This window comes from Molossus molossus, unplaced genomic scaffold, assembly GCF_014108415.1.
Source record: "Molossus molossus isolate mMolMol1 unplaced genomic scaffold, mMolMol1.p scaffold_m16_p_9, whole genome shotgun sequence".
NCBI classification, from domain to species: Eukaryota; Metazoa; Chordata; class Mammalia; order Chiroptera; family Molossidae; genus Molossus; species Molossus molossus.
In genome coordinates this window covers 93,836,680-93,850,987 of record NW_023425403.1, presented here as the reverse complement: position 1 = coordinate 93,850,987, position 14,308 = coordinate 93,836,680, and the positions used below count along the sequence as shown (strand labels likewise).

Sequence of the window (14,308 nt, the reverse complement as noted above, 5' to 3'; positions counted from 1 at the left end):
ATTTTATAGATCAGAACACCAAAGTATAGAGAAGCTGTCTCAGGTCACACGGCCAATACGTGGAAGTGCTGTTTGCTTCCCAAATCTGTGGACATAACCACTGTATGTGTGGCCTCTTGATTTATAAACCATAGAGCTACCAACCTTAGGAGTGCTTGGTAGGACCTGGATTTTGCTAGGAAAGTGTCTTCCAGCTTTATTCCAGAAACCAGATTTTGTAGACAAATGAAAGGATATGGAAAGTTTTAAAGAGCAATTGGACACATCCATAAGTTGCAACGTATCTGTTGCAACTTCTACAAACGCCATTGGTCTTACACTGTTCTCTGCAGAAGAGCAGCGCGTGAAGCAGAGGAACACAAGTGAATGTGCACAGCAATCAGCCCACATTTCATAACATTTGAGCACTCTCCTTTCCCCCCAAATAGTCTAGATGAATTTATTGCCATTTAAATATTTTATCCAAAAAGAACATAGCAATTGGGTCAGGGCTTATAAAAATTTTTTTTAAAATACAGGTTTGTAGACACTGCTCTATTTACAGTGGGGAGCAGGCCCTTCCTGGCATCAGGCACAGCAGCTGCACTTGTCCGATGCTCCTTTGCAGATGCAGCCCTGGGCACACTTGACACAGCCCACGGGGCAGCAGGAGGTGCATTTGCAGGAGCTGGCACATGGCGCACGTGCAGGATTTACCAGTGGAGCAGGAGCAGTTGGGGTCCATTTCGATCAGAGGTGAGGCTTGCGGTCCAAAGCAGAAGAGGCACCCGTGCTTGTGTATGGCATGGCTGAGCCAGTCTCTTACAGTTGGGAAATTTCACATCGAGTTCCAGAGTTTCAGCATGTCTTGCAAAATAGGAAGATCCAGCAGCTCTGGGAACATATTCCCCAAGGTGGTGGCAATCCAGGCTGGGCCGCAGCTGCCACCTTTGGACAGACATCACTTTGCATGCCCTCCCCCCCAGTCATTGTCATTCACACAGTGGTTTCCTGGGCTTCACACTCAGTCTCTTCTCATTTGTAAGACCTGCTGGCCCCTCTAGACCCCAGGTGCCAGGAACTGGTATCTAATTTAATAAAATGCAGAGATGGCAAGCTGGCCCTGGAAGGGGAAATCCTGGCAGAGACGACCAAGCGCAGGGCCTGGCCGATAATGAACCTGGGGCCCCAGGCTTTTTCAGGTTTCTTTTGGGAGGGACAAGGCAGGGAGAATTCAGGCAGGATTTTGTGGGCTGCACAGATTCCAATTACTGTGTGACTGTTGCATTAGCAATTTCCTCTTGGTCCCAGTTTCTCTTGAGAGAGAGACAGGGTCACTGTGGCAACAATTACTGAGGAGGGGGGGCGGTGGAGAGGGAGTGGTATCTGGGAAGAAGGTATAGGACTTGAAAAAAGCCCCTTTTGGAGATTCCTATACCCCCCTCTTGGCCCCAGCTGACAATCCTGCTAGCCATCCTGGGTCCCACGATACAGCAACTGCCCTAGGGCTCAGCTTGGGCTCCCCTGGCCATGCCCTCTGCTGTGATGTGATGTGGTTGGTGACATCAGTCACAGGGTCCAGCTGTCTCCATGCTGCCACTTGTAGGTTTAGAGCGAGCCTCCCTCAAGGTCGTGGAGACCATAAGATGTCATCTACAAGCCTCATAGCTCTGTAAGTGCAAACATTTCAACATTCCCATGAAAATGAAAATAAAAGTAAAGGAAAAACTATAAACACTGTTTATGATGCAACTGGTTGGACTGTAACATCTCCCGAAAAGGCCTTCAAGCACCACCTCTCAGTGATCTGCTGCTGCGCCCCTTCCTCCAGTTTTGAAAACTGCCACCTGCCCTTCAGGCTTCAGCGGAGCCTGTGGTCCCCAGTGGCCACACACATCCGGCAAATACTTGCATAAAGTGACAAGGAGCGACTTCCTGGCCCCCCCTCACCCCCCTTCATCTTCTAGGTGGATAGAATTGGTGGTGGTGGTGATTTTTACTTCGGAAGGGGGCTGCCTAGGTGTAGCTTTCCGTCTCGGAATTAGGTATATGACTGGTGAGAAAGAAGTTTACCCTTGGGGAACCCTCCACTGTCCACATGGGGCTTCCCTCAGGGACTCTGAACAGAGTAAGGAAGAGTGTGGGTGATGATGAGCTCCCAGGGGCACGGTTACTTAGTGCCCCCGAGCCTCACCCTTTGACAAGTGAGGTTATTTCAGGACCCGCTTCGCTGGGTTGTTCCAACCAGTAAACATAAGTCTTTAGTTCGGTGCCTGGCACATAGCGAGCCCTCTATAACTGTTCATTCTTACTAATCATACGAATACAAGGAAGAGGCCATCCTTGGATCTAAACTAGTCCCCTATCTAGTTTTTGCTTCGGTCCAGTCTTATGCTTTCTGGCTCCCATGCCTTTGCCCCCGCTGTGAGCTTCCATCTCTATCTGCCAAGAGCCTAACCCACTTGTCCTTCAAAGGCATCCGAAATGTCACCCTTCCCAGGTCAAATTTCCCAAGCACCTTAGTGGGATGAGTGTTGTTTCTGGTGCTCCTGGAGTCCTGACACCCTGACACTCTGGGCTGGGGCCTGGTGAGCAGACTCTTGCCTGTCACCTTCACCTCCCTGGAGAGCTGCGTCCGTGCTGCTGCCTCTGGCACTTGTGCGGGTGGCTGGGCTTGTCCGTGTGAACAGGCTGTGTCTGCAGGTGCAGCCGTGGTCAGTGTGGAGGAGAGCTGTTATGCTGCCTGAACAAACAGCCTCCAAAGGCCAGGGGCCTGACACCTCACCTTTATTTCTTGCTCCCCTGGAGTGTATCAAGTCTGGGGGATGGTCCAGAGCAGTTATCTCCATTTGGTGGCTCACTTTTGTCGGCCACGTCAATCATATGGCATCTCTGGAAGAGCAGACGCTCCCCTAGCCGCCACGGCGGGGGAAGAGAGAAACGGAGCCTACCTCTGGAATGCTTCCACCGGGAGGGGACTCTGCCAGCTTTGAGCCGTTGTCTCTGGCTCCAAACCCACCCTTCTGGGATTCTGCCAACCACTCATCTTCTTTGCCCCCTGGTTCCCTGTGAGGCTTGTCAGTGGGGGTGCTGGAGGCCAGGGCCAGGGGAGAATGCACTCACTTCTTGCTGTTTGCCCATCCTCCTTTCAGTGATGCCCCACAATAGCCCTGTGCCTTCCCAGCAGCTCCCTGGGTACAGACAGAAGCCCGTAAGCAGCAGCCCGGCAGCAGCCCGTCCTCAGAGCTCTGACTCCCTGGTCCTGGGCTCCTCCTCTGACCGTGGCTCTGATACCCTCAACATCTTTTGAGGTGATACCCTTAACATTTTTTGAAAGAGTGGCAGCTTTTCCCTTCAGTTATTATGTCGCTTCAGGGTCATCTGATTGTTTCTTTCAGGCCTCTAATGCTTGCTAAAACGATATTAAATGAGCCCTGTTAAGTACCTATGTGGCATCTGTTTTCCTGACCGAACCTTAACAAATACAGGGACAGATAACTTCTGCTCACATTTCTTTGACTAGAATAAGTCACTTGGCCTCTTCCAACCTCAGTGGTACGGGGGTGGGGTGGGTGGGAGTGCCCTGAAGTAGAAAAACCAATATTTGGCAAAGGATTTTGTATTTTGGAATTTGAAATGTGCTGCATAACACAATTTCTGACCACTGAGTGGCTTAAAATAACCATTTTAATTGTGCTCACTAATTCTGTGGGTCAGGAATTCGGGGACGGCTGGTCTCTGCCCCGTGATGTCTGGGGCCCAAGGCTGGGAGTGGCTCCACAGCCAGGGGCTGGCATCACCTGGGGGCCGCCCACTCACCTGTCTGTGCCTGGACCCAGAAGACTCAAAGGCCAGGACACCTGGCCAGAGTGCCTGCATTATTCTGGACTTTGCTTTTTAACTAAATAAATCTTGGTATTCCTTCCAGATTTGTAAATAGAAGGCTATACTACTCTTGTTTTGCTACAGCTGCATGGTATTCCACTGCATTTAAGTGTACAATTTATTTAATCAGTTTTCCACTGTTGCTTAGATAATTCACAGTCTTTTGCTGTTACAAACAAGTTTACAGTGAATAGTGTTGTCCATTATGATACAAGTGGGTGAATAGATTTGTAGGATAAATATTTGTCGGTGAACTTGCCTGATCAGAGTATATGCAATGTGTACTTTCCCTTCATAGGAGCTGTACAGTTTAAACTCCACAGCAGTGTCTTGTTTATTTATAGTGTTGGTAACATAGTGTGTAAGAAAAGTTTTTCATTTTTGCCAATGACAGTGAAAATGTTTTTTTCCCTGTTTTAATTTAGCATTGCTCGTATGATGTGAGATTGAGCATCTTGTCATATGTTTGAGTTCTTTGTGTTTCCGTCTCTGTGAACCGCCAGTGTCCCTTGCCTTTTTATATTAGGTGATTGGCCATTTTGTCTCCATATTTCAGAACTCATTATGTTTCCTATGTGAGATTACATTAGCTCTTTTTTGGGATATGAGTTGAAAATATTTTTTCCTCTTTGCTATTTAACTTCTTTTTTTTTAAAGGGGAAAATCCTCACCCGAGGACATTTTTCCATTTTTTATTCAGATAGAGCAGGAGGGAGAGAGAGGAAGAGAAAGAGAGGGAGAAACATCGATGTGAAAGGGACACATCGAGTGGCTGCCACCCGCATGACCCAACTAGGGCCAGGGATAAACTGCAGCCAAGGTCCATGCCCTTAGTGGGAACCGAACCCGGGTCTCTGTGGACCGCAGGCTGACGCTCTAACCACTGAACCAAACCGGCCAGGGCTATTTAACTTCTTTTTATAGCTATGCAGAAGTTTTTATTTTTATGGAGTTAAAATGATCAGTCTTTCCCTTTTGTTGCTCCTGTGTTTGAGGCGCAATTTGAAAGGCCACCACCATTCCAAGATTAGGGAATTCTCCCACATCTTCTAGTTTCAGTTTCATTGTTTACACTTAAATGTTTAATTCATTTGGGATTTATCTTGGTGTAAGGTGTGTATGATATGGATCCAAGTTTAATTTTTAGATGGCAAACCAGTTGTCCCAACATCACTTATTTATATTATTCTTTTTTACTCCATTGATCTGAGGTGCCAGCTTTATGAAACATTAAATTCCTGAAATACTTGGGATTATGGAATTTTTCTATTCTGTTTATTTTTGGTGTGCTGGTATTATAAGTTATTGAGGCTTTATAGTTTGTTTTATTCTTTTCAGTTTTTATATTTTTATTTTTCCAAATGCAAGATAGTACCCTACTTTAATTTACAGTGGATTTACAGTAACTTAAAATTTGGTATTTCTTTTTTTTAAATAATTCTAGCCCTGGCTGGTTTGACTCAGCGGTTAGAGCACTGGCCCTTGGACCAAAGAGTCATGGGTTCTGTTCCGGTCAAGGGCACGTACCTCAGTTGCGGTTCATCCCTGGCCCTGGTTGGGGTTGTGCAGGAGGCAACGAGTCGATGTCTCTGTCGCACATCAATGTTTCTCTCTCTCTCTTCCTCTCTCCTACTCAATTTGAAGATAAATAGAAGAATATCCTCGAGGATAAAAAAATAAAAAATAATAATTCTCTATGTTGTCATAAACTGTGTGTGCTCCCTACTTCTTGGCAGTTTTACTCTCTTCACCCTTCGGGTTGTTCTCAGCCAGACTGACAATGAATGTACTCCAGGTTTTTCAATAGAATGACTGGACACTAGGCTTCATGCTGCTTTCAATGTCTAAATCAAATTTAGAATTATAAATTAATTCTATTAGTATTATTACTTGAGCACCTAATACAACATGAACTTGCCTCAAATGTCGTTTTCTAGATTACTTTTCAGAATATAGGCTGTGAGAAAAAGGTCTTATTACTATATATAAACATTCTTACTGTGGATCAGCTGTCATTGGTAAACTGTGCAACTGCAAAACCTAATTTCTTCTCTAAGACATGGAGTCATCTGAGAATGATTAAGAATAAGGTAGCCCTGGCCAATTTGGCTCAGCTGTTACAGTGTCAGCCCAGGGACCAATGAGTCAGTCGCAGGTTCAATTCCAATCAAGGGCATGTATGTACCTCGATTGAGGTTCGTCCTGGCCCTGGTCAGGGTCATGTGGTAGGCAACCAGTCAATGTGAGGCACTTCAATGTTTCTCTCTCTCTCTCTCTCTCCCCCTCTCCCTCCCACTCTATCTGAAGATAAATGGAAACATATCCTCGGGTGAGGGTAAAATGAATAAATAAAATAAAAACATTAAAAATAAATAAAAATAGCCCTGACCGGTTTGGCTCAGCGGTTGGAGCGTCGGCCTGCGGTACAGAGAGACCGAGGTTCGGTTCCCGCTAAGGGCACGTACCTCGGTTGCAGTTTGTCCCCGGCCCTGGTTGGTCGTGCGGGTGGCAGCCTCTCGATGTGTCCCTTCACGTCGATGTTTCTCTCTCTCTCTCTTCCTCTCTCTCCCTCCCGCTCTATCTGAACAAAAAATGGAAAAATGTCCTCGGGTGAGGATAAAAAAAATTAAAAAAAACATTAAAAATAAATAAAAATAGCCCTGACCGGTTTGGCTCAGCGGTTGGAGCATCGGCCTGTGGTACAGAGAGACCGAGGTTCGGTTCCCGCTAAGGGCATGTACCTCGGTTGCAGTTTGTCCCTGGCCCTGGTTGGTCGTGCGGGTGGCAGCCACTCGATGTGTCCCTTCACATCGATGTTTTTCTCTCTCTCCCTCCCGCTCTATCTGAACAAAAAATGGAAAAATGTCCTCGGGTGAGGATTAAAAAAATAATAATAATAAAAAAATAAAATTAAAAAAAAAAAAAATGGAAACACCTACTTCAGCCTCATTCTTAGCAATACTGGTCAAGAAATCATGGTTTTAAAAAAAAGCTTAAGATAGAGCTGATAACTTAGGTCTGGGCAGGGCAAATCATTTAATAGCCATCAAGGACAGACATAAAAAATTCAATTGTAAACTAGGCACAGCCCACCCACCGAAAGGAGAGGGAACTCCTAAGGAGGTCTGGGATGTTCGAAAAGGAAGTGAGAAGTGGCTTGTGTCCTTTGCAAAATGGACTTAATGACTAGGTCGATTTATTTTGACTCACTGATGTCCAGGATTCTCTAGTTGTATATCTGTTTACCAAACTTTAAAAAATATTGATGTGAAATTCACATAACATGAAATTAACCACTTTCAAGTGAACCATTTAGTGGCAATTAGTTCATTCACAATGTTGTACAAGCACGCAGTGTTTCAAAACATTTCCAAAGTAAAATCCCATATCCATTAAGCAGTTGCTCTCCATTTCCTTCTCTTTCTAGCCCCTGGCAACCACTAATCTCTTCTATCTTTATGGATTTTCCTATTCTAGATATTTCATATAAATAGAATCATACAGTATGTGACCTTTCATGTCTTTTTTTCACTTGGCATAATTTTTTTTGAGGTTCATCCAAGTATATTACTTTTGGACAGTTTAGCTTGTTTCATTTGTGATAAGGGGCTATTAATAAAGGTACTTTCAGCCCCACTGGTGTGGCTCAGTAGTTGAGCATTGACCCAGGCACCAAGAAGTCACCAGTTCAATTCCCGGTCAGGGCACATGCCCAGGTTGTGGGCCCAATCCCCAGTGCGGGGCATGCAGGAGGCGGCCAATTGTTCTCTCTCATCGATGTTTCTATCTCTAAAGTCAATAAAGAAAAAAAAAATAACTGCTATTAAAATAAATAAAGGTATTGGATGGATGACTGTTTAAGACGTATTATTCTGAAGACTGGGTGTGGGCTTAAAATGGGAGTCAAAGTATTAAGAGGAAATTCTAGAGGAAAGAAACTAGAGCTTCTTATTTAGTCTGATACACCAGATTCTCATCTCATTTCTCTTCAATCCTTAGAGGGTTGTGGGTTGTTTTGGGCATGGGCAAGTGTTGGCATACATAAAATACTCGATAAATGCTATCATAAATGCATCATTAATGTCAATTATTATTTTAACTTTCTTCTTAGAATCCAGGACTTCTAGGAGACAACATCAGAGGACAATGGTCAAGTGTGTGGGCACCTGGATTCAAATTGCAACTCCATTATTTATTAGCCATGTGACCTTTGGCAGTGTGCTTGACTTCTCTGTGCTTCAGTTTATACTTAATAGAGCAATTTGGAAGATTATATAACTATGGTAAAGCACTGAACACAATGCCTAGCACACATTGAGTGATTAATAGATGCTAGCCATTATGATTTGAATAGGTCATATGGCTTCAAAATCTATTATTTCAAAACTCTTTTTCTCAGCAAATTTCCCTGTTTATTATATAAGATGAACAACAGCCCTTTGTAACATTGAAACATTTGAAGGCACCACTCTGAACAGTGAGAATTTGATGACAACTATTAAAATCTTAGTTCTTGTTATCATTTTTCTGAGTCTTTTCTCTCCTTTTAAGAGTACCTGGGAGAAAATAATGAATAAATACTTTCGAGGGCATATATATTATCTTAAAAGTGTCTAATAGAATATTTAAAAAGCTTTTTAAAATAAGGCATTGTCATCATCTATGTTGATGGTAGGTGGTTAGGTTACAGGATGATGGATTTTCGGTTTTGTGGAAGCATTCTTTTGCAGCCTGTTTGCCTGAGGAGCCACCAAATACACGGGATCCTCCTGCAGAGAATTTTATGGTAGTGAGAACGTATTTGCGTTGGAAACCAACCCCTGGAATGCTCAAACGTGTGTATTTCCTGTTTCTAATCTACAGGAAAAAAAAAATGACATGCAACATTGTAAATCAGTATCATATCTTTTCAAGGCTGGACTCATACTTAGTTGTTTCTGTGGACTGATGCTCCTACGTCCATAAAATATCTCTTCGCCAGCTTAACATTTTAAATTTAATTGTGGCCATTAGAGAGCTAGTTAGAAGCATGTTATCTAATGAACCGCACAAAATCAAGTCACTAGGATAAAACTTCTAATTTTATTTATTTTTTATCCTCACCTGAGGACACTTTGCATTCATCTTCAGATAGAGCGAGAGGGGGGAAGGGGGGGGGGGAGAGAGAGAGAGAGAGAGAGAGAGAGAGAGAGAGAGAGAGAGAGAGAAACATCCATGTGAGAGAGACACGTCGACTGGTTGCCACCCACACGACCCCAACCAGTTAGGGACAAACTGCAACCGAGGCACATGCCCCCAGTGGGAACCAAACCCGGGGCTCTAACTGCTGAGCCAAACCAGCCAAGGCTCTAATTTTATTCTTGAAAAAAAGGTTTTTAACTCTCACCCGAGGATATTTTTCAATTGATTGTCAGATAGAGTGGGAGGGAGGGACAGAGAAACACTGATGTGAGAGAGACACATCTCTCTCAGATCGATTGGCTGCCTCCCGCATGACCCCAACCAGGGTTGGGAATTGAACTGCAACTGAGGTACATGTCCTTGACTGGAATTGAACCCGCAACTTTTTGGTTCATGGGCTGATGCTCTAACTGCTGAGCAAAACTGTCAGGGCTAATTTTATTCTTTAATATACTGGTATTTACCTTCTTGAATATGGGTCTAATCTTCTGAAGATTCGAATACTGCTGGGAAATTTGTTGTAAGCCTAATGCAAGAGTGGGGTCCTTAACATTTCCTAAAAGAGGCAGCAAATAATGAATGTATATGAATACAATAAACATATCTCAAAAAAGAATGATACAACTTTTATTTTCCATGAATTTTAAAGATACTTTTGCTACATAGTTTATGTATTTTATGAGATAATATTTTTCATTTGTATGAAGTTCAACCTTATACAATTTTAAAGTGATATGTTTGGTAGTGTATCTATAATCTTTAAAAAGTTTAGAGTTTTTGGAATGTACAGTATATGAGGTAAAATCAAGATTACATTAAAAATTGTTTTCTCCTCTGCACTAATTTTGCAGTGAGGTTCAAATGGCAAGTACACTATTAAATGACATTTACTATCAAAAATAGGAGTTCATTTGCATTACTATGAAAAACATAAGCCACTGTAACTGCCACAGTGGCACATTTTACCATTTTAGACATTCAACTATTATAGAAATCTCTGGGCTATTACACTCAAACTCATTTGTACTGCCAAATGTGGCACTTTTAAGAAGTTTCTAGAAAACAATTGCAATCACTTGTTTTTGGGGAAGTTATCAGCCTATACATAAGAGATTAAATTTAAATAAAATGTAAACATACAGTATATTATAGTGACAGATCATTCTTACCACTTGGAAAGGCCAAGTTTATCTGTTTCTTTTTTGAACAAAGGTTAATGTTCTTTTTTACAGCATGGATCATTTGACATAAAACAATTACAACACATGCCCACTCTAATATAAGAAATTCTCCAGAGATCTTCAAAATACAAAACTTATGTCCTTTATCAAAGACTGACACAAGTGCTTAGTAATCACTAAAATGCTAACCTCAGCTACTAAAAATTAGTGATTCACTATGCTAAAATTCAAATAAATTAAAACGGCTAGTTACAAGTGTTTAACAGATAACAGATGTGATAAAACAAGAATTTTAGAAAGTTTCATTACAAACTGTATTATTACTGGCAGTCATTGACATCTATGCAAGATGTACAATGTGATACTTGACAAAATACAATCTGATTATCCAATAACTCACAAATGCAAGCTCACAAAACATTAATGAATTATGCAATTGCAAAGTGCTCTAATGCAACGTTAACCACATGCAATCAACAATTTGGAAGTATCCAAACAGACATTAAACATTAGTTTTTTAAGACAGAAAGCAGCTTGAAGTTTACTGGTGCAAATTAATTTTGTCTTTAAATTTGGTACCCCAAACAAAAAGGTTAGGTTTGATTATGAGTTCTGATGGTGATGGCAGTAGTTATGGAAGAAGCAGCGAAACTTATGGGAGTTCTTCAAAATAAGCCTATACCAGATAGATGAATGTGAGGGTGTATTTCTACACTTGGTATGTATAGTTTATATATATGCCACATATGTACATATATGTCCTTATACACATACAAATAGTTCAAAGGTTCACAAAACCAAATTAAATAGGTTTGAAATTCAGAGCTGATTATGATTACCTTAAAAAAGTAACTTAAAACCCCACTGTTCTTTTCCGTATTCTCAAGGCCTGAAGGGGTGCCTTTTAAGTAAACATTAAATTATTTTAGGCCAAGTAAACTGTCTGTGCTTTCTTTAAGTGATTTATCTGTGAATTCATGAACATATAGTGTAATAAAGAACTCCACATTCATCAAACAAGTGGTTCTTTTTTTCATGCATATTCTTTCATCCAGTTTTTGTTTGCTAAGCTCCTCCAGTTATTCATCATAATCCCACTTACCAAATAATTAAGACAAATGAGGAGGTAGAAATATAGCACAAGATTGCTTTCACAGCATCAGACTTCAACATTTCTTTATAGCATGTTAGTGTAAATTTTAATTATTCTGAATCATTTACTAGGTAACAATCTTTAAAACAACCTGGTAGATCGGGTTGTCAGTGTTACACTCATACTGACTGGTCAAAATATCAATTATATATTCTTGCCTCTTAGAAAGTTTGACAAGAAGGCATGTAAAAAGGAAAAGAAAAAGGAAGAAAGAAAAGGGGAAAAAAGGAAAGAAAAAGCCCAACCAAACAAAACCCCCAAAATTGCTATTTCTGTGGCCCGCAATCTAATAAGGTGCCAGCCTCTACCTAACAATATAAGCACTGAAAATGGCAAAAGTGATGTACTATAATCTCAATGCCAGTGCTAAATGACACTGTTTGGAAAAGTAATATAGAAATAATTTTAGTACATGACAAAATAAAATGTAATACCGTATTAAAAATAAAGTTATATTTTCACTTGATTACAAAGTATTGAATGACAAAGGCAATCAAAATGGAAAAGAAAGCAAAGAGCACAAGGATGACGGCTGCACACTGCTCATCGCTAAGTGCTCGCCGGGTCCTCGTGCTTTCCACAGTGTCTCTGGTGGTGCTGGCTGGTGGTTCAGTCCTCTGAGAGATGAAGAACACTGTTGTGCTGTAGGGACCTACTAGGTCCTGATGCCCCACAGGGTCTTGGCACTGGCGAATAGCACACACACGGAAACGATATTCACAGTTCAGCTGAAGGCTTGAATACCGGAATGAAGAGTCGGGACCCTTGTAAATCTGTGCGTAAAATATTAGAAAAAGAATTATGTGTGGAGGCTGGGCAGAAAAATCTGTGTTAAAACTGGCTAGTTTTAGAATTATTTTTTAACATGGAAGTTAGTGAGTGCCATTGCTTTTATCTTTTAAATGACACTTAAGAAATACTTATCCATTAAAGAACTTACCTGACTGCTGTATAAAAAATTTGAAAAGTTACAATGTAAGATCTATCATCACTGAACTTGTAGACCAGTTAAGAAGTGAAGATGTACCCCCAAAGTAGCTAGACAACAAAAAACCACGGGCATTTTCCTGGTTTTCTCAAATGTAAGAAGTCTAACTTTTGTGAAGTCACTCCATGAAAGGAGGACTCCCCCATTTGAATTGCTCCCCCATTTGAAATACATCTGTTGAATGAAACAATTAATGAATGAATAAGGAGCTTTCTATAGGTGTCTATGGGAAATCATTTAATAGACTTTAAAGAGATCACTTAGAATCACAGAATTGGATCTTAAAACCCAAGCCCTCTGCCTGAACCTGAGAAGGGAAATAATAAGAATGTAATTCTATGGATTTTCAAGAGAGTGTGCTAGCCCTGGCCGGTTTGGCTCAGCGGTTGGAGCGTCCGCCTGCGGTCTGGAGAGACCCGGGTTCGGTTCCTGCTAAGGGCACGTACCACGGTTGCAGTTTGTCCCCGGCCCTGGTTGGTCGTGCGGGTGGCAGCCACTCGATGTGTCCCTTTCACATCGATGTTTCCCTCTCTCTCTCTTCCTCTCTCTCCCTCCCACTCTATCTGTTACAAAAATGGAAAAATGTCCTCGGATGAGGATTAAAAAAAAAAAAAAAAAAAAAAAAAGAGAGTGTGCTAGTGATTAAGAGAGTATGTCCAAAAGAATGGTGTCCAAGCTGCACTCTACCACATTACACTCCATGTGCTCTTAGACCAATTACCTTAGTATAATAAACATAATTGTAGTTATCTTATATGTTAATAATGAAATACATTACTACTTGTTAAAACACTTAGCACAGTGCCCAGCATATAGCGAGTGCTCAATATATGAAGCTATCATTTCCATTAATGAGTCCCTTCCCTGATTCTGTATGTGGGAAAACCAAGGCTCATGGTGACCTTAACACTAAATTCTCCCAGCTAGTTGGTGGGCTGTAAGTCAGATTAACCAAAACTTAGGCTAGCATTCTTTGAAGCAATTTTAGCTGCCTCAGTTGTATCTGTGTTGTAAATATAAATATTTTACATACTGGTTTCCTCCCAACGGAATAAAGTAAGATCCGTTTCATTTTTGTGTCTCCAGAATCCAGCATATAAGTAGATAATTAAAGGCAACTAAATTAATGAACTATTGACTATTTTTACTTCAAAATGTATTATCAGTGAATGCTGATAAGATATACAGAGGAACTTAAAAAAATGTTTTCATTGATTTTTTAGAGAGAGAGGAAGGGAGAGACAGAAACATGAATGTGAGAGACACATTGATCGGCTGCGGCCTACACGCCCCCTACTGGGCATGTGCCCTGATAGGGAATCCAACCCAGACCTCTGAGTTCACGGGATGGCACTCAATCCACTGAGCCACACTGGCCGGGCCAAAGGAACTTTTATTTAAAAAGGTAAGCCCTAAGATGAGTATTAAAGAAAATGGTGAATACGCATTAGTTCTGAGGATGCAGATGAGCTTTTCAGGGAGTAGGAATGCAGAAAAGGTTCATAACTAGGTGATGGTAAAAGGATTAACTTAAGTACATCAGAAGGTTGTATTAGAATGCAGTGTGAACCAGCACATATACAATGAAGCCAATTTAGTAGAAGTAGAAAATAGTATGTATTTATTTGGGTATAGTGGGTGATATTTATTTTTGTCTTTAAATTTTTCTTTGCTTTCAATTTGTTTCCAAATAAGCACAGTAATATAGTTAGGAGAAAAAACTCAACAAATGGCATGAGGGTGATAGGTAAGAGATTTTAAAGAGAGGAATATGTTAATACATTAGTTAGAAATGTAGGTTTAATTCCACAAGGTGTGTGATATTTAAAGTGTCTAAGGAATCCTGATTATAAGGCTGAGGGAGGGATTGAGCGAGGTGGGCAGGACAGGGCCTTTTGCTGTATAAAATAACAAGGTTATAAGGCCTTAGTAGAGTTTTTA

General features: G+C 41.4%; 1 protein-coding gene and 1 pseudogene across 6 annotated transcripts in view; both read right to left on the bottom strand.

The window, feature by feature from the left end:
• Positions 1–567: 567 nt before the first annotated feature.
• LOC118622615 lies at positions 568–724 on the bottom strand (annotated as a pseudogene).
• An 8,753-nt stretch (positions 725–9,477) lies between these two features.
• FNDC3A (fibronectin type III domain containing 3A) overlaps positions 9,478–14,308 on the bottom strand; it is a 241,095-nt gene continuing 236,264 nt past the window's right edge. For all 6 annotated transcript variants that reach the window (XM_036249591.1, XM_036249592.1, XM_036249593.1 and 3 more), the window contains one exon: positions 9,478–12,152. In XM_036249591.1, coding sequence (XP_036105484.1) covers positions 11,838–12,152 — 315 coding nt within the window. In that variant the 3' untranslated portion in view covers positions 9,478–11,837. The remainder of the gene's footprint in view (positions 12,153–14,308) is intronic.